The sequence below is a fragment of the Cololabis saira genome, chromosome 13 (assembly GCF_033807715.1).
Source record: "Cololabis saira isolate AMF1-May2022 chromosome 13, fColSai1.1, whole genome shotgun sequence".
Lineage (NCBI taxonomy): Eukaryota > Metazoa > Chordata > Actinopteri > Beloniformes > Belonidae > Cololabis > Cololabis saira.
Window position 1 is genome coordinate 11,528,802 of NC_084599.1, and position 19,351 is coordinate 11,548,152.

Sequence of the window (19,351 nt, forward strand, 5' to 3'; positions counted from 1 at the left end):
TGGAAAGAGGTGGATAGACCAAGAATAGGTAAATGGCTTTCCGAACTAACGGCAACTCTGCCCTTAGAAAAGATCCCGTATACAATCAGGGGTAAGCAATCTTTTTTTGATAACATCTGGGGCCCATTTAAAAACTTTCTTTCCAATTAAAGACTTGTCTGGTTTGGTGGAAACACCTGGGGATGATCCATAAGTAACCCTCTGTAGCTTCAAAAAGGTTTACTGTCTTGTGTTGAGTGATTGTTGTCAATTTATGTGCAGTGCAAACTTGTATGAGAAATGTATGATTGGTTTTATTTCTACTCTCCCCATTTTCCCTTTTTTTTTAATTTAATTTTATTTTATTAACTACTTTATTGCTATATATTTCACTTACTCAAGCAATGTATAATTATTTCATTACGTATTGAATTCCTGTCTTTCATTAGGTATTCATATTTATTATTTGTATTATTTGTTGTTATGTTGTCACGATTTGGTTGTGAATTGAAAAAAGATTAAAAAAAAAAAAGATAGTTTTTTCGTTTAATACTAATACCTAATACAATCAGAAGTTTGAGCTTATGTTTTTCACACACAAAAATATAATAAAATGAAGAGCAGCTAACTTTTGCACCACTCTGTACCTGCCCATCTATTGGGACACAAACTAAAACACAAATTCAGTCCCTCGCCGTCAGCTCTTACCGGGTCTGTTTGGTACTCGCGACTGTACAGCTCATGACAGTTGTTAAAGATGTACTCGTAGGTGGAGTTGAGACACGCTTTGACACAATCCTTTACGACCTGGCTGGCTCTCGGCGGAGACTGCAGTTCCTGGACCTGAGAGCACAGACACACACCGACAGACAGCGCAGACAGTTCAACGAGACACGTCGTCTGAAGTGTCCATGAAATCACAGTGAAGCAAAAGACAAAGAAATAGTACGTCCTTCAGAAGAGGAAGCTTGTATTTCCAAATAAAATAGCAGGTTGAGAGAAGAAGAAAGTTGTGTTTGTTGTGATTTTAGTTGTGTTAAGAGTAGAATCTTTAAGCAAATTAATTAAAAATGCTTGATACATCATGTGAAACTGAGTAAACCAAACAACAGTCCAGCTTGTAGTCTGAGAGGAATAAATGCTGAAAACAACCCCGTAAAACGCAGACAGAGATGAAAGGGCTTTACCTTCATTCTGAAAAAAGTGATACTAGTGAGGAGGTCCACCGTGGACTTCAGATCCTGTAATCTCTCAGGACTGCTGGCTGGGAAGTTGTTCTGCAGTTAAGAGAATAGAAAACCAACACACGCAACTTCACATGGACTCTTGGCCGGCGCGGCTGTCAAGAGACATCCAGCAGTGTCGCACGATTTCCCACCGCCAGCCCGCTATCTGTGTGGGTGTGCAGTGTTTCCTGAGCGCGTCTGTGCATGATTCAGAGGAGCTGTCACTGTAATTAACACATCTGCCTCTTTTGTTTTAATATTTCTCACAAAGAGGGACATATAATCTGAAAGAGAATATTACAGACGATACTAGAGAAGGAGATGCGCGTGGGGACGGTGCGGTGAGGAGGAATCTTACTCGGTACATGGACAGGTCGATCCTCAGGGAGTTGTGCAGCTGATCGAGAAGCTTGACAAATCGCTCTTTCTGTAGGTTTAACAGCACACGGCACAGATAAATAAAGTACACCAAGTCATGAAGTGTCAAGAAAATGCTGAGATTGTAGTTTGATTTCGGGGAAATAAATATGACTTGACATAAATCAGCTAAATACCCCAAAATTTGAGGCAGCAAAGCGGTCAGACGCAGACACATTGTTGGTTGCCTGGGTAGTGTGGGCGTAGTAGGCGTTGATGTTGGCCAGCAGGGTGCTCATCACTGCGGGCACACCGGGGCACATGTATTTAGATGACAAGCAGGCAAAGTGGCTGCAAACGAGAGATAGTCAAGTAAGCACAAGAAAACCAACCCAGCCTTCAAAGCTTACAGAACTTAATACATGAAAGTAGTAGGGCTGGGCGATTTTGGACAAAAATAAAATCCAGATTTTTTTCTCTGAAAACCTGATTTTCGATTTCGATTTCAATTTTTTTTGGTAAAACTACAAAAGACAATGGAATAAATTGTTTCAAATATTTTATCTTTATTTTTTAAGAAAAATAGCAAACAAATTTCCCTATTGGGAATGAAGTGCAATTGAAAGATACTGTAAATCCTCCTTGAGTTTAGTAAAGTGACAACATTTACAATTTTCTTGACCAAACAAAGATGACTAGACGAGCTCTGTCTGTAATGCAGCCAGCTGCAGAAAAGGAAAATCCATTTTCCCGATTTTCCTTTTTTTAACATCGTCTTGATTAATAAATCTGATTTAGATTTAAAATCGATTAATCGCACAGCCCTACATGAAAGCATTCAAGAATGAACCTAGATGTGCCGAGGCCTGTTTAACAGTAGTGACAATCTGGAGTCAGGCTTTGTTTTTATGAGGAGATCACATACGTCATGGCCTGGTAGATGGACTCCACTCCGTAGCGCATGGCAAACTCATCCACTATTTCCTGAGGAGTCTCCTCAAAGTAAACCTTCCAAGCATCGTCGCCTTTAGCGTCAGGTATCTTTACCACACCGGTGTTCTGGATGTCGGTCACATAATGGAAGAGGTTCTACAGAAGCCACGAGAGAGGGGATTAAAACACCAAAACAACTGATACAAATACAGAATAACAGCTTGAGACAAGTGAGTAATAACAATCGGGTTCAAAGGATTCCCCCCCGTCTTGTTCAGTTCTAATGAAGTTTCAAACACGTGTAATCACACAAAGAGAGTGAAAACAAGCTCTCGGTTCAGTTCTTCTGTTGGTTGTGCTGCATTAAGTGCAATAAAACTAAATTATGAGGCCAGCACAAGACACTGCCTCAGCCATAAAAGCGTACACTGTGGTAAAACACTCTGAGTGGGTTTATGGGCACTTATGTGAAGCGAGAGCAGTCATTTGTGGGTTAAGGTTCAGCTACTATACTTTGTGGAGTAATGAACCGAGTAATGACCCCTTGCAAATCTGTGATTGGTGTGTAATCAATCAGCAGACCTTCCTGGACGGACCTCCAGTGGGGAAATGGGTCACATGTCTTAGCTGTTGCGAGCGGTGCTTATCTTCGTAGAGTAAAGGAAACGTCACAGAGTGTTAATTTGAAATGGATCAGTGATAGAAGTGGACATCGGGTAAATTCACCTGCTCAACGTGGCTCATTAGGTCAATGTGGCAAAGAGATGCACACAGACACATACGTACGTGCACAAGCATGGCTAAAAGTACTTTAGTAGATGCTTTTTCACCAACAGATCTCTTTGATACTCATACATACACAGAGAGCTTGTACTTTGTGTGTCAACTAAAACCGGGGTGGCTCTTGGAACCTAAAAGGTTCTCATGATGTGTGGACTGAACATGGACATGAATCAGAACCTACATGGTTACCTGGTGGCCGTGAAACCTTAAGTGTAACAGACCACACTGAAGTGGCCCGTGCTGCATATAATCAGGTGTATCAGGATGCAGCGAGAACAGTGGCGTCAATTCAGTGGAAGCTAAGGTATGGCAAGGTTACGAGTCACAGAACTTAACTAGAGTATCAATCAACACGTCCAGCAAATACTCATCACAGAAGTCTATGGAGCTTATCTGTGTGGTCAAGAAAATTTTAACTTTTTCAAATGCAGAGCCGCTCACTGCAAAAACTCAAAATCTTACCAGGAATATTTGTCTTATTTCTAGTTAAAATGTCTCATTTTTAGTCAAAAAATCTCATTACACTTAAAACAAGAGTCATCACCAGAAAAATAACTTGTTATTTCACCATTTTCACCTGTTTCAAGTAAATTTTCACTTGAAATAAGTAGAAAAATCTGCCAGTGGAACAAGATTTATCTTCTCATTACAAGCAAAAGAATCTTGTTCCACAGGCAGATTTTTCTACTTATTTCAAGTGAAAATCTACTTGAAACAGGTAAAAATGGTTGTTTTTGAGTCTTGTCTTAAATGTATTGAGATTTTTTTTGACTGAAAAATTAGAGATTTTAACTAGAAATAAGACAAATATTCTTGTTAAGATTTTCATAATAACTAGTGAAATCGATCATGTTGTTCTGATTTGCATTTGTAGTTATATAGACGAATCCGGCGACCGGTTTGTGTGCGCCGCCATCTTGCGGCGGCGCCATCGCTGCGGTGGCAGGTGTCAATCTGCCACCGCAGCGCTGTTATTGTAACCTGACGCTCTACAGCATCATTATAGCTGGATTGATGATGTTAGACAGTGGCCTTCCATAAATAATGAAGGTATCTTAAATTAATGCTGATGTTAATTTATAAATAATGATTTGTTTGAGCGATAAGCAGGAAAGAATAGAGGAATAAGGAGATAAGGGAGTGTATGATTAAACACTGTAATATAGCTCTCTCCACCTCCTCTCCTTACGAGGCACGTCTGCACAATTAAATATTACCTGTTTATGTTTTGTTTTATTTTAGGTATCCAAGAATATTTTATTGATCGCCTGGCGTCCGATGACGAAAAAAAACGCAATTACAGGTCTCTAATTGAAGGGCAGAACTATCTCAGCTCCGGATGATACAGAATACATACATACATAACCCCAATCTGCAGATAAAACTAGTTTGTTGAGGAAAAAATATCAACTCTATTTGTAGCTGCAGAAGAAAAAAATAATCTCACGAGGAAAAGAAAAATATTGCTCACGCCATCGGAGCCTCTTCAGCATAAAAAAAAAGAAAAGAGAAGTAAGAGTAATAAAAAAGATGTAGGCTACTGTATGTTGTTATATTATACTAATTTATTGAAACACATGGCGAGTCAAACATTTACCAAAGCAGCTGCCAAACACTAAACAAGGTAGTAAGACGGTGGTTGTGCAGAACTGCGGCAGTAAATCCTCATCGGAGCTTCATTCTTTAGTAGTGATTTCATATGAACCCAAACCGTTAATAATCATTATTTTCTCCATATACTGCTCCCTGGCTTCCTTGTTTAAGGTATCCAGGTAAATTCCAGTTCCTTTCCAGCAGTTTAACATCTTTTTTTGCGTTCCGTCTGTTCACTTGGTGAAACAGAAAAGTAGTTTTGAAAGTCCCTCCCGTCTTCATTCACTATCAAAACAAATGCACGTGACGGGACAGGAGTGTTCCGATGATACAAATACATTAAGAGAGCCTGGCAGGGAGCGGAGTAATAGATCCATACGTATATATGTCTATGGGCTGGAGCGGAGGAGCGGAGCCGCCACCGCAGTAATGGCGGCCCGCTCGACTTCCGGGTTTCGCCGGATTCGTCTATAAGTAATAGAATAATCAATACAAATAGACACAGAGTAATTCCATAAATGTATTTAAAAAACAAACATTTACATTTTCCCTTGAAGCCAAGGTGTGGCGGCTGCCATACCTTGCCATACCCAATTGACGCCCCTGAGCGAGAGAGGTTTTGCCTTTTCAAAGATCCACACAGACAAACTGGGCTCACCTCATGAAGACAGGTGTACTGGACATGATATGGGGCCACCGTCTCCTCTCCTTTGATTTCTACACTGATGTGCATGCGGATAGCTCCAGACACAGCAGATTTGTCTGTACGCTTGTCTGTGAAGGGCACAAAACAGAGAGCAGCAAGGTCACCAAGCTTGTAGGAGAAGTAGATAAGAACAACTGACCAGAGCAGTAAATAAGGGAAATAACAAGAGAAATGTATATGAAGATGTAAACTGACCCAGATTGTACCAGACGTCCATCTCTCCACTCAGAGTGCGGACCTCGATGATGGTTTGACCCAGGAAATCATCAGACTCTCGCTTGAACTTTTGCTTTACACGAGACTTAATGTCATCGTCTTCATCCCAAACTCGCACCTTGATGCGGTCGGAGGAGTTGTGACATTCACTGTAAAGACAGAATCAGAGCGTGACAAACAAATATGTTAAGAGCTCAAAATGACCAAATGAACAGTTGGATTACGACCATTGTCCGTCCAAAGTAAGTATAGACAGAAACACCGGCCGTGAGCTAATCTAAAGCCAAGAAATGTTTAAACTCACAAATTAAACGTTTCCTCCCAAACAGGGTTTAGGTTTCCGTAGATGGTCTTGGTCCTCTTTTTTGTCTTTCCCACCTGAACAGTTACGTAGGGATCACTGGAACCAGTTTTATCCTTTGCTTGTAGACCCTGAGCGCACAAGACTACGGAGAAGAGAAACTGATCAGGAACCAGAGGTGTCAAAAGTATTCACATTCATTACTCAGGTAGAAGTATAGATACTAGAGTTTAAAAATACTCCTGTAGAAGTTGAAGTATCATCTCAAGTTATTTACTCAAGTAAAAGTATAAAAGTACTGGTTTCAAAACTACTTAAAGTATAAAAGTAAAAGTAATGTAAGGGGGAAAAAAGCCATTAAGGACAAAAGCCATTGAAATGAATCCATCTTAGTATAATGCAAATATATTAAAGAACCATATATGTGTACTATTGAGCATTAACATGTGTTTCAGAGAGCAGAAGATATGATGACTAGTTGCCTATAAGTATTGTAATGGTGCAAAAAGTCAAACTTCAGAGGCATGTTATCATTTATCCTAACCTTTATTGGAATGTACATCCAAGTTTAGTTGCAGGAATCTGAGGGAACGGATGTAAGAACAAAACTGGACAAGAACATCTGAAACAACCACAACCAAATTCACTCTATCCGGATGGAGCAATTTAACTGGATAGTTATTTTTAAAGGCCAAAATGAAATGGAGTAACGAGGCTGTTTTTAAAATGTAAGGAGTAAAAAGTACAGATAATTGCGTGAAAATGTAAGGAGTAAAAGTAAAAAGTCGTCTGAAAAATAATTACTCCAGTGAAGTATAGATAACCAAAATTTCTACTTAAGTAAGGTAACAAAGTATTTGTACTTCGTTACTTGACACCTCTGCCAGGAACTAGTATCTGAGCGGCCTTTGGTGCAGACGTGTGTCTTCATACAGAAAGACCAAGTAACTGAGACGTGTTTTCTCTGACGTTGATGCTACTGGCCAACTCTGAACCAAACAGGGCCCGCTCTCACCTGTGATGCTGATCTTAGCCGACCATTTTGAGGTTCCATCGAGCACACTCTGCTTTATCTGCTTCATGTGGGTGACGTGGGTGGCCTTGAGGATCGTGAACACTTCCTGAATGAGCTCAAAGATCTCGGGTTTGTTTCGCTCACGTATCTTCATCCGGTCCTTAAGAACCATGATAATGTTCTGGGTTCGGTCCTCCGCGCCATGTTTAGAACTTTTCTCTGCTGCTCCTGGTCAGGAAAAAGAGAGAGAGAGAGCATTAAACAAAATGATCTGACATGTAAAATCAATCAGAATGGCATCATGTGAGATGTATTTGACAGAAGTAAGCTTAGAGGTATACTGTCATCATAATTCAAAACAATATGAGAAAGTCTTGTTAGAATACATGTTAGGAGAAGAGAAAAGGCCTTTGTAGAAAAACTTTGATGTATTTCATCAATTACAGGCGAACAGACCTCCAGAGAAATAAAACGCTGAGCAAAAGATGAGGAACGAGAGGTAGATGACAACAAAAGACAAATGGCTTTTAATATTCTTTCAAAAAAACAGGAAAAAGAGAAGAAAGTAGGACTTGGACGAGGAGGAGCAGGAAGGAGACTGTGCATGGCATTGACAAATTGACTCAAGACAAGATAAATAGTAGATAGATTTTATCTAGTAATGGGAAAAAATAATCCGAGCTAGGACAAGTGTTCTATTCTTTCAAATTATACAAGAATGGATGTGAATTTTCCGCGAAAGAAATCCCTCCAGGCTTGAGGGATCTAGCAGGTCTGCTGAAACGAACACCCAAATGTAACTCTGATGTGTACACATGAACACAGACATGTGATTGATTAGTAACTCAGTGATTCATTCAGTGAGTTTTCTGTTAAAGGGTTTATAAAAGGGATTCCTTACTTTGCAGACAGTCAGCATTGAGCAGGTCTTGGCACTTCTCGTGACATTTGACTCCACATTCAGTGCAGCGCATGCCCTGGCGAGCGATGCCCCACAGCAGTCCCTCGCACTCGTAGCAGTAGGTCGGCGTGGTGGCTGTCCACACCTCAAAATTGTGCGGGGTGGTGCAGGAAATGGGATATATGAGAGCCTGGAGGGTCTTCTTGTAGACGTGGCTCTTCTACAAGGAAAATGCAAGTTTAGCATAAGGAGACTAATGTTGTGCATTGAGAGGGAAGCACGCTTGGACTGACCAGTTCTTCGTTGTGCAGGGTGCTGGATGTCAGCGCGGAGGTGATGCCTGCCTTCCTGGAGTTCTGAACCAAAGACTGAGCGACAGTGGAGGAGAGGTTAGTTTCTGTCAGGTCACACCTTTATGATCTTTGAAGAATGCATGAATATTTCTGAGACAAATTGGTTCCTCTGAGTATTTTTTTAAACAAACACAATGCTTCTAATCAACCCAAATTTCAATCTGAAACCCTGGTTTTTAACAAAAGAAAATTGATTTGTCTTGTGCATATTTCTTAATTTTCTATTTCTGTCATGTGACAACTGCTCTACATGTCGGTGTAGAAAATCATACTCACCATGGCCTGTTGCAGTGAAAGGACGTTGGAGAAAGGCAAGAAAACAAGAGTTGATCAGAGATGGATTGATTCATAATGCACATCGCCAGGTAATTTCGTGGGTAAGGAATTCACATCATTTTAAAAGGGTGGGACAATGAAGATTGAACAAGGTAAGTACAGTCAGATGTGGTGACTTGAAGAGCTTAGAAGACTCAAAGACCTCCTGCAATCAGACTTGATACATTCGGCTCATTCAGCAGAAACCGACGCTGTCTAATCAATTACCTGAGAGACTCTGGCGAGTCACACGTGTGCTGTGTGAAAGACAAGGGAAGTAACGCAGGCGTGCCAGCTAGTGCCTGACTGTCAGCGTGTGCTGGATGTTCATTCACTGATGGAAACAATCAGTGAGGGTAATGACATGCATGTGATGCTGCTTGGATTGAGTGCGTTCAGGAAACTAGGGTGCAAGTTTTGCCTGGAAGTTGATATTTCTGAGTTCTGTTTGTCTCCTTTTCACTGAGCACTTTTGCATTAGATAAGTAACTTCACATTTTGACATTTTGAGTGAGATGTGTTTTTTTACAAAAGAAATTGAGTATTTGTATTTCTTCTAACAGAGAAGATCTAGAAAAACAAGAGCAGGTTGTGTATATGAGAGCGCTGACTGTTTAGCTGAGTGGGAGATGGGACGGGGAGATGCGAGACACTCAGTCAAGCAAATATAACCAAATTAGTGCAGAAACTCACCAGATCTCTGACCAGAGGCATAGCTTTCCTCTTCCTGAGGTCTGGCATGCTGTCGATGCTGTACAGAGCACCACCCATGCTGGACAGAAAAACATGCACATAACGTCAGCTTCATTTCCAGCAACAGCTTTCAACAAGAAACCTGGACATATACACACACTGAATTAAACAACAGGCTTGTCTTGTGTTTGGATTTTCAGTAATGGATGTATTTTTTAAAAACAAAAGGTAGCTTACCCTGCTGACAGAAGCAGAGAGGCGATGCCAACGTTTTCTCCTCTGGCCTGTGGAGAAACAGGGGGGTGAAACAGATACCTGGATGCTTTCCAGCATTATGGTTTCATATTGTATTTTTGTTAACTCCAAAAATCAAAAGATTAAAGAAAAAAATATGAATACGATGAAAAGTTTCAACTCTAAGATTTTGGCAGAATTAAAAACAAACCTAAGAGTTTACCGGTTAAAAACATATGTGACAAGAGGGGGAGGAGAAAAACTGTATAGTTATTTTATTCATTTTATAGTAATTATTGATATTAGAAGTGGGTTTTCAGTGTTTAAACAAGCATCATAAGAAGAAACAGAAAAGGGGTTTCCAATAATTTGATCTATTCTGTTGCAGAAAGACATATTTTTTGTTTGCTTGCCTCTTGGAAGTATGGCACACAGCAGCTACAATTGATACAAACATCGCAACGATGCCCAGAAACAGTCCAAACTGAGATAAATGGCACGATTTGAAACTGACACTTAGCAGGCTGACTGTAGCTTCCGTTTTGCTTCCCATACATATGTATAAACTGGACAGGAAACATGCGATATAAATGAGAATGATGAACACACTACTGGCCATACGCACCTGAGAGTCTGCTCCGGCCAGGGCAATCAGAATGGACTACATGCAAATCGCTACGAGGTTGGCAAACAACTGAAAAGAAAATAATGAAATGGAAAAAAAAACAATGCAAGGGGTAAACAGAAACTATAGTGAACACAAGACGAAAATAAAATAAAATAAAAGAAGACCAAATACAACAATGCTTGTAACACGTGCAGGGACTGATGCAACAAGTTACAGACTGAATATGAATCAAAGCATAGCAACAACAGGGAATACTGTGCCACTCACCAAGACATTTACCTTGCAGGAATGCAAGCAAACGCACCACAATGACACACTGAAACACGCATGCGTCCAGCGCTACCTCTTTAAGCTGCAGTCGGACTCTGCTGCAGAGCCGGAACCAGTTGGCCTTGGCTCTGGCCGTACCCGGCTCCATGGGTTCTCTCTTTGGGAAGCTGGAGAAACATCCCAGGAACCAAAGCAGGTTTTCTAATTCAGTTACGTATTCAGGCTGCAGATATTTTGAGGGTACCGTATAATGATCAAGCGATGTAGAGGTTCAGTGCTAATTTGCATTCAAAACATAATTTTGAATGCAAATATAATAAAGTGATGAGCTAAAAATGGGATCCCTGCTCATAATAATCAGCGGTCAGCGGTGTTGTTGTAAGATGTTGTTAGTACTCATTACACAGACTGCTTCTCAGTGCGGTCCTGTCTATACTTGTCGTTTAAAGGCCCTGAAACACCAACCCCCCCGCTCTCTGCCGACTGCTGTGTCGGCTCGCGTCGCCTGTGTCGGGCTGGGTCGGCTCACACTGCAAAGACGACACCCGACGGCGAACTAGCACGTATGTTCTGCGCATGCGTGAGAGGTAATTCCCCTCCATACCAGCAGCCAGCGGTAGTCTGTATTCAGGGGCTAAAGGAGGAGGACAGCGTTTTTTTTCGGGATTTCTGCCTGCCGGCTCGGGAGCTGGTTTATGGTTCCGCGTTAAATCGACGCAGAGCCTACGGCGTAGGGTACGGCGTAGGGTACGGCGTACGGTGCGCGTCGCCGTGTAACCTACGCCGTAATCTTTGCGTTGGTGTAACGCAGAACCATAAACCAGCCTTTATTCACAAGCGAGTGATTATATACATTCACTGAGTGAATATTATGAAAGTAAAATATTTATTTCTCGCTAGAAATGTAATCAAAACGCATTTTTATGCAGAAACTAACTCAAAATATTGATTTTATTCATAAGAAATGTCCGCCATGTTTTTTTTTTAATTCAGTCCGCAAATGACGACGAAAAGCATTCTGGGAAATTCTGGGAACAGCCAATCGCAGAGTGAGCTGGTGACCGACGTCCCGACGCTGATTCGACATGTCGAATCGGCTGAAAAGGTCCCGACGGGCGGCCGACCTGAGGCGGCGTGCGGGACACACCGGGGAAACTATGCCGACAGACGCGCACCGACGCTCATCGACGGCCGATTTTCGGCTTGGTGTGTCAGGGCCTTTAGACTCGTGAAATGTTCACGCGTAGACTACTGTTTCAGCCAATCAATACCCTCCTAAGAAGCTTACAAAAGGAACTTAGAACTTAGAAACACGACTGTTGTCATGCAACTGAAAATAGCCCTAATATGCCCACATATGAGGATGTAGTTCTCGCTTCGAATTTGTGAGTAATTTATTAAGATTGTGCTTATTTGAACGTGGAAACCTGCATTTTGTTTTGCATCAGTGATACGGACGACTGTGTAAACAGTGTTCACCTTGGAACGGGAGGCTCATCTGTTTTCTCCTCAGCGACCGGTGGCGCGGGTTCTTCTGGCGGAGGCTGATCGAGGGGGCAGGGTTCCTCCGGAGTTGCTTCAGATTTGGGCTCAGGCTCCAGGGGCTTGACGTCCAGAGCTGGGACCTGTGACGGTAATGCTGGGGTGGATATCGCTGTGACAGACAGTTCTTGCTGTGGAGGTGCAGAGGAAGGCTTGGTGGAATCTGCCATGACAGATGGCAACATGCTGTCCTGCGAGGCTGGAGGTAGATCAGGAAGTGCGCTGGGAGACTGGGGCTGCTGCTGATGCAAAGATGTCTGTTTCTCTAAAGGTGGCCTGGTGGGGGAAACGCCATCGGAGGGCGGCAGGAGGCTGGGTGCAGTGCTCAAGGGCGTCGGGGTGAAGGGAGGCTCCGGCTCTTCACTTTGCAAGCCATCCAGTTGATACATATCTTCATCTTCCTCATAAGGCACCTCCTCCTCATCTTCATAGTGGTATTCTCCTTCCTCCGCATACATGTCTCCCTCCTCTTCTTCATACAGGGCGCCTTCCTCTCCCCCATCTTTGAGGTAGCCTCCCTCATCGCTGTAGACGCCTTGGTGCTCCTCACCATCCCAGTCTGGGGAGTCCTCTTTGCCGTAGCTGACGGAGGAGTGGCAGGAGTGGTACGAGTCGTTTTCATCGTAGAATTCTGAACCTCGCAAGCTCCCCCCGTCCTCAGGAACAAACTCCTCACTGAGCTGGGAGCTCCCTCGGCTCAACTCGCCTGATGAGGCGTAACGACTGTCTGTGGGACTAAAATGGAGGGAGGGGAATAGAGACACACGTTAGATAGACACACTCACACAGGTTCAAATGTAAATAACAAAGAATACCCACACTGGCACAATAAGGAGCTTAGGCGTCACACTTGAAACATGTGCTACGAGGAGGGAGACAGCTAACACTAAGAAAACCACCAAATAACTCCAAATAGGAAACACAAGGCAGGGACTCTTGGTTAGTTATGCATCTTTATGACTGTTAGGGGAAACTTTTTAGTGACATAAAAAGGTCTCTATAGACACCGGCTCACACACAAAATTATACAGGAAAATGCAGCAAACGAAAGCCCACTTCACGACAAAAACCATTATCCAACATTTACCCATAATTGGTCGCTACAACTAGGCCTTTTCAGACACACAGAAGTGAATCGGGAGAAGCTGAGTCTCATTTACTGCCTCGCTTTGCAACTAAACTGCAGATAACCTTTATTCACAATAATGAATGAAGTCGTTGGACATCAGGGCAGACCGTGAGTCAGAGAGAAAGGTGCAACACGCAGAATTACAACTTCTTGAACACACTCCGACAAGCACTCACGCTGGATGTTTGCATCTCTATTGATTACAGTCGTGTCGGTTCAATAAGGTGCCGTGTGAAGGGCAGAGCTGTACGCGGCTTCGGGCTGGAAGCCAGAGGGAATACACGAGGATGGATGAATGGCTGCTGAAACTCTCAGTCACAACTAGGGTTGCCACCTTTCAGAAATAGAAATAAGGGACACCCTGATTTCAGCAGTGCAGGAGCCAAAAAAAAAGCCCCAAAACTTCTAAACTGAATAAAAATGTGTTTATTTTATATGAAAAAACAAAATGCTTTGATTTAAAGTTTAAAGTTCTTTAATAGCATTGAACTTTCATCATGACTGTACATACAGCCAACCATACTAGCAACTGAAATAGCCTCCTATGCTACGTATGTCCACATCAGCCCAGATGTATAATATAGCCCACAGGTGAAGAATATGGTGTAAAAGTTAATTTATTTCAATAATTCAAGTAGAATATGGTGTAAAAGTTCATTTATTTCAATAATTCAAGTAGAATATGGTTTAAAAGTTAATTTATTTCAATAATTCAAGTAGAATATGGTTTAAAAGTTAATTTATTTCAATAAATCAACTAGAATATGGTGTAAAAGTTAATTTATTTCAATAATTCAACTAGAATATGGTGTAAAAGTTAATTTATTTCAATAATTCAACTAGAATATGGTGTAAAAGTTAATTTATTTCAATAATTCAACTAGAATATGGTGTAAAAGTTAATTTATTTCAATAATTCAACTTAAAAGGTGAAACTAATATATTACCTAGTCTTATTACATGCAAAGCAAGATATGTTAAACCTTTATTTGTTATAATTTTGATGATGGAAATGTTTATTGATTTCATAAAATATTCTCTAATCTGTGTTTTATTTTGTTAATTACTGATAAATTTAGTGTTGATGTGTGTGTGACAGACTTGTGTATGGGGTGTTAATGAAAATACGGGACAAATCGCGTCCTGTATTAGTTCAATAAGGGACGCAACATTTTTTTCTCAAATAAAGGATAATTCCGTATTTTACGGGACGGGTGGCAACCCTAGTCACAACACCCCTGACTTTCTTTTGCTCCTCTTTTATCTCACAGTGTCGCGTTCATCCGGCGCAGACTGACACAGGCGGCGACAAATAGGTACTTATATAATTCCTGAGTCCAAAAATCTCTTAAAATGAAAGAGAAAAACAAGTGTAATATGCCATAGCAGCTCTGCTAAGGTGCCATTATCAGGCTGACGGCCTCCTGCTGCGTCTCTGGTGGGAATTAAATGTGTATAATTACCAAGCGTGCTACACCCAGAACAAGACAGGACCGTCCTTAAAGTCTCCGATCCAGGATGAGATTGTAATAACAAGCTGTCATGACAACAGATGCGCACAGTCTTATATGGGCGGTTCTCCCAAGTCCAGCTAACAATTAACCTCTCTGTCTCCGAGTGTTATGAAACCACACAACAACACACACACACACATCCTGTCAATCGCTCACCCACACACATAAACACAGAACTGAACAGAACCTCTAACAATGGAGAGGATGAGTATGATACATGGTTTGTTGTAGCTACTGTGTCTGTGACCCTTCACCGGGAACTCAGTAGGAACAGATGCAGGGCCGGTAGTTTTCACAGAATATATCAAGATATACACGTACAGAAATAGGGTAAGGGCGCATGCATGCAAGCAAAGCGAGCGAGGAGGACGGGACAAGTCCACCACTGACGTCACAGCGATACAGAGTCACAGGCTGGAGCAGGAGGAGGACGAGGAGGAGAAATTGCAGAGGAGGCACAGAGACCCACCTATCGGACAGTGAGTGCCTACTGTCTAGAGAATACTGACGACTGGTGCGCCGGCTCGACCCCGAGCCTGAGTCGATATCGCTGCGCTCGTTGGTGGCAGAGTCTAAACTATCATAGCGTCTGGTAAGAGGAGCAGGGAGGGAGGTGGGGAGGAGGGGAGAGGTGGAAGAGGAGCATCAGTAGAGCTCAGTGCAAATCTCTTAAAAGCTCTTAAACGGAGCCTCCGACCCGCCTGGTTCAGGGTTGGTTCACAGCAGTCAGTGGTCCACATGAGCAGCTTTTGATCGCCGTTATCACTCCTCCTGATCGGGACAGATTTGTTCTTAAGGGATCCACAGTCTTTGCCAGAGGTGTCAAGTAACAAAGTACAAATACTTTGTTACCTTACTTAAGTAGAAATTTTGGTTATCTATACTTCACTGGAGTAATTATTTTTCAGACGACTTTTTACTTTTACTCCTTACATTTTCACGCAATTATCTGTACTTTTTACTCCTTACATTTTAAAAACAGCCTCGTTACTCTATTTCATTTGGGCCTTTAAATAAAAACTATCCAGTTAAATTGCTCCATCCGGATAGAGTGAATTTGGTTGTGGTTGTTTCAGATGTTCTTGTCCAGTTTTGTTCTTACATCCGTTCCCTCAGATTCCTGCAACTAAACTTGGATGTACATTCCAATAAAGGTTAGGATAAATGATAACATGCCTCTGAAGTTTGACTTTTTGCACCATTACAATACTTATAGGCAACTAGTCATCATATCTCCTGCTCTCTGAAACACATGTTAATGCTCAATAGTACACATATATGGTTCTTTAATATATTTGCATTATACTAAGATGCATTCATTTTCAATGGCTTTTGTCCTTAATGGCTTTTTCCCCCCTTACATTACTTTTACTTTTATACTTTAAGTAGTTTTGGAACCAGTACTTTTATACTTTTACTCGAGTAAAAAACTTGAGATGATACTTCAACTTCTACAGGAGTATTTTTAAACTCTAGTATCTATACTTCTACCTGAGTAATAAATGTGAATACTGAAGACACCTCTGGTCTTTGCTCCAAAGTTAATATGAGGCAGGAATCTTAGCTATTCAATTCTAAGGGGTGTATTTCTGTCATTTTAACACAAAAAAAAGTCTTCTCTGTATTCCCTCATCTGGAGCTCAAGAAGAAAGCACTCTCCGAAGTTACATAAGACTTTCAGCATAATTCAGACGATATCTGCTTCCCTTTCTCCCTAGGTTTTTGAACGCTCACCCAGATGAGCACATTTGAACAGACTGTGGATTTTCTGTTCCCTCTCGTTTCTGTTTGTGGAGTGTGATAACAGCAGGCAAAAACCTGTTTAAATTCTGAATCCATTCCTAAAGCCTCTGAAAAAGTCCTCTCAGTGAAGCTGAGCCCTTGAAAATGTCCCCAAGTAACACTTACCATCCAATGCCATCATTTGTACAAATGTTCACGACAACCATTGTGTCCAGAGAGTCATTTGTTTTCTGCACAAGCTTGCAAAGAAGGGAACATACGGGATTTCTGATGCTCACACATGTGCACAAAGATGCAGGCGCGCACACATACACACACATTCGCACTGAAAAAGATAAGCACAGAGGCTATCTGAATACATGACCTGTATACAAGAACTCTGCCTCAGCGTGCTTGTATACACTGAGGTCAGGGTTATTCTCTGGAGAAGGAGAGCACAAGGGGACATGTTACCATGTACAACACAGTGAAACAAAACAAGGATACATGGGCTCTGTTGTCCCAGAATCCCAAAGGGATTTAGTCACTAAGGAATATCGGGAAGAACAAACACTTTAAGGTGTTTTTACCTCTTCATCTTGTCATGTGACGGGTCTAATCTTTTATTGCATATGCATCTTGACAGCCTCAACAGTGCACGTACAGTACTAACCAACTAGACTCGAGACAAATAATCCACCCTCTTCAGTCACAGTTGTAGCTGAGCAGTGGCTTTAACGTGTATGTTACCTCATGGGCCTGTGATCGTACTCCAGCTCGTGGATGTCTTCGCTGTACGAGTGTCGGTAGTTTGGATTCCTCATGGGATACTGGTGCATGGACGCGTTGGGCTGGGAGGTGGTGTAATAGGGAGGTGGGATGCTGTTACTGGTCTCGCTGCGGTAGTCACTGTCCCTGTCATCAACGGCACTGTCTGGGTCTTCGTCTGACCGCACAGGGCAGAGAGAGAGAGGGGGGGGATCAGAGAAGTCCTTACAGATCAGCCACTGATGCTTCTTAAGCTTTTCTTCCCCCAGTTAACATTAATATGCATATCTCAACGTGTTATTCAGCTTTTCTCTCTGGTTTTAAAGTTTGAGTAGAAGTAGAAAGATAAGGTTCAAAATACTAGACAAAAACCAAGATTTTCTCATCATTGTGCAATTTTACAAAAATATAGACTATTAAGTTGGGAAAACCTTGTTCTTTTTAAAAACTGCTGCATAATGTATAAAATTCGAAATAACTTGACACCACCCCCACTCTGCAATCAAGTCCATTTCCGCTCCTCTGTAACTGGTGCTACTGGAGGGGAAGCCAGAGTTACCAGAGGGACAGCCAGAGGAGACTGCAAAATCCCCTTTAGAAAGAGCGCATTTGGGCAATCAGTTTTCTCTTATAAAACAGCACCTGAGTGGAATAACATCCCACAGAACATTACAGAGTCCATTTCATACAATGTCTTCAAATTTAATCTTAGGAATTGGTTGATCGATAATCAAAGATGTGAACATTGATGTGTATACTATCGATGTGGGGATGAACTGTGTATATTGTAAGGGTTGAATTATATATGTTATATGTTATTGCTGATGTGTTTGTACTTGTGTTTTAATCTTTTTTTACTAGGTACTAGCCTATTATTTCTGGCAGGGGGACTGCCAATGTAAACTAGCCTTTTGGCTACAATTGGGTACATTTATATTTTATTTTATAAAATGTTTCTTAATGTACGTTGTCCCTCTCTAACAAATAAAATAAACTGAAACTGAAACTGAAGGGCGTGATCTGCAGTGTTGTTGAACTTTGGGCATCCACTGTGAGACAATAACGTCTATTCTATATAAAAACTATTAAGCAAATATAGGAAACTGGGCTGCAAGTAAAAATAAGCACAAAGATTAAATCTTGGAAACAATCTCTTGGTTTCATTTTGTAATCTCTTATGTGGGTCCTATCACCAGAAACTACGAAAGACTAACATCTTTATTCAAAAAGCTCTATTTAAACATGGCTATGAGCTGAAAGGACGTTCAGAGAAGATGTGCAGGGAATAAATCGCCACGGCGGCTAATGGTCTCTGATGAAAACTGCACAAGGTGATCATTAGGACGAGACAAGAGCAATTAACACATAATTACCTAAGACATTAGCAGGAGGGCATGAAAGAAACTTACTCTGCTGATCTCCCCACAGACTCCAATTACCTGCAAAGAAATAAAGAGTTCGAGAAAAAGAAAGGTTTTGGCCATGCGCCACAAACGTGGTCATTATCAGAGCTGAAAAACAATTATCTTAAGACGCAAGAGTGAGCAGAGAGCTGATAAAAGACGTAACTCAGTGTGGGTACGTGTACCTGGGTGTCAAAGTAAAGGAAAACACAAAGCTATTCTACAAGCTTAGAGGAAAATTGACTTTTTTTCTAGAGGCAGCTGGCCTTGATGCAGTCAAGTAACTAGGAGAAGAAAATAAACACATGCCTTTATTGCCTTTGCACAAACACAGGCGTCATAGCATCAAACAAAGTCTCTATCGAGCGTCGGATTTTACACACACTTGTGCACCTGCTGCCTTTGTCAGACAGAGAGACGGACAAGTGGGGCATGTTTCATCACGCATCCATCGCTTACACGTCATTGTAGTGTTCAGGCAGGCAAACACTTGTGATTAATTGCACTGGCTTCCCTTCCTCCCCCTCCGTCTATCCTCTGCTTCATCTACTAGCTTCATTCCCACCTCCTGTCTAGCCCTGTTCTGAATGAGTCAAGGAGAGGGAGTGGCGATAGTGGGCAGAGGAAACAAGGGAGGTGAAATAAGGACACAGGAGGAGATGGATGCACAAGGGGCTGGAGACACTCACAGCATTGTGTGGTTGGCGCCTGGAGGGGCCTCTCTTGTTCTTCTTGATAGGCATACTGAGGTTAAAAAAAGAACAAAAAAA

The 19,351-nt window shown here is 41.8% G+C and overlaps 1 protein-coding gene across 1 annotated transcript in view; it reads right to left on the bottom strand.

Moving 5' to 3' along the window:
• The window catches only part of unc13a (unc-13 homolog A (C. elegans)), a 56,654-nt gene that overhangs the window by 23,779 nt on the left and 13,524 nt on the right, over window positions 1–19,351 (bottom strand). The window contains exons 7-25 of the mRNA XM_061737699.1: window positions 19,271–19,325; window positions 18,588–18,617; window positions 17,161–17,356; window positions 15,158–15,277; window positions 11,983–12,780; window positions 10,577–10,670; window positions 9,609–9,655; window positions 9,372–9,450; window positions 8,304–8,378; window positions 8,011–8,230; window positions 7,110–7,337; window positions 6,098–6,239; window positions 5,773–5,942; window positions 5,530–5,645; window positions 2,488–2,651; window positions 1,760–1,913; window positions 1,564–1,632; window positions 1,167–1,256; window positions 688–822 (exon numbers count right to left, since the gene is read on the bottom strand). Coding sequence (XP_061593683.1) covers window positions 688–822; window positions 1,167–1,256; window positions 1,564–1,632; window positions 1,760–1,913; window positions 2,488–2,651; window positions 5,530–5,645; window positions 5,773–5,942; window positions 6,098–6,239; window positions 7,110–7,337; window positions 8,011–8,230; window positions 8,304–8,378; window positions 9,372–9,450; window positions 9,609–9,655; window positions 10,577–10,670; window positions 11,983–12,780; window positions 15,158–15,277; window positions 17,161–17,356; window positions 18,588–18,617; window positions 19,271–19,325 — 2,982 coding nt within the window. The remainder of the gene's footprint in view (window positions 1–687; window positions 823–1,166; window positions 1,257–1,563; window positions 1,633–1,759; window positions 1,914–2,487; window positions 2,652–5,529; window positions 5,646–5,772; window positions 5,943–6,097; window positions 6,240–7,109; window positions 7,338–8,010; window positions 8,231–8,303; window positions 8,379–9,371; window positions 9,451–9,608; window positions 9,656–10,576; window positions 10,671–11,982; window positions 12,781–15,157; window positions 15,278–17,160; window positions 17,357–18,587; window positions 18,618–19,270; window positions 19,326–19,351) is intronic.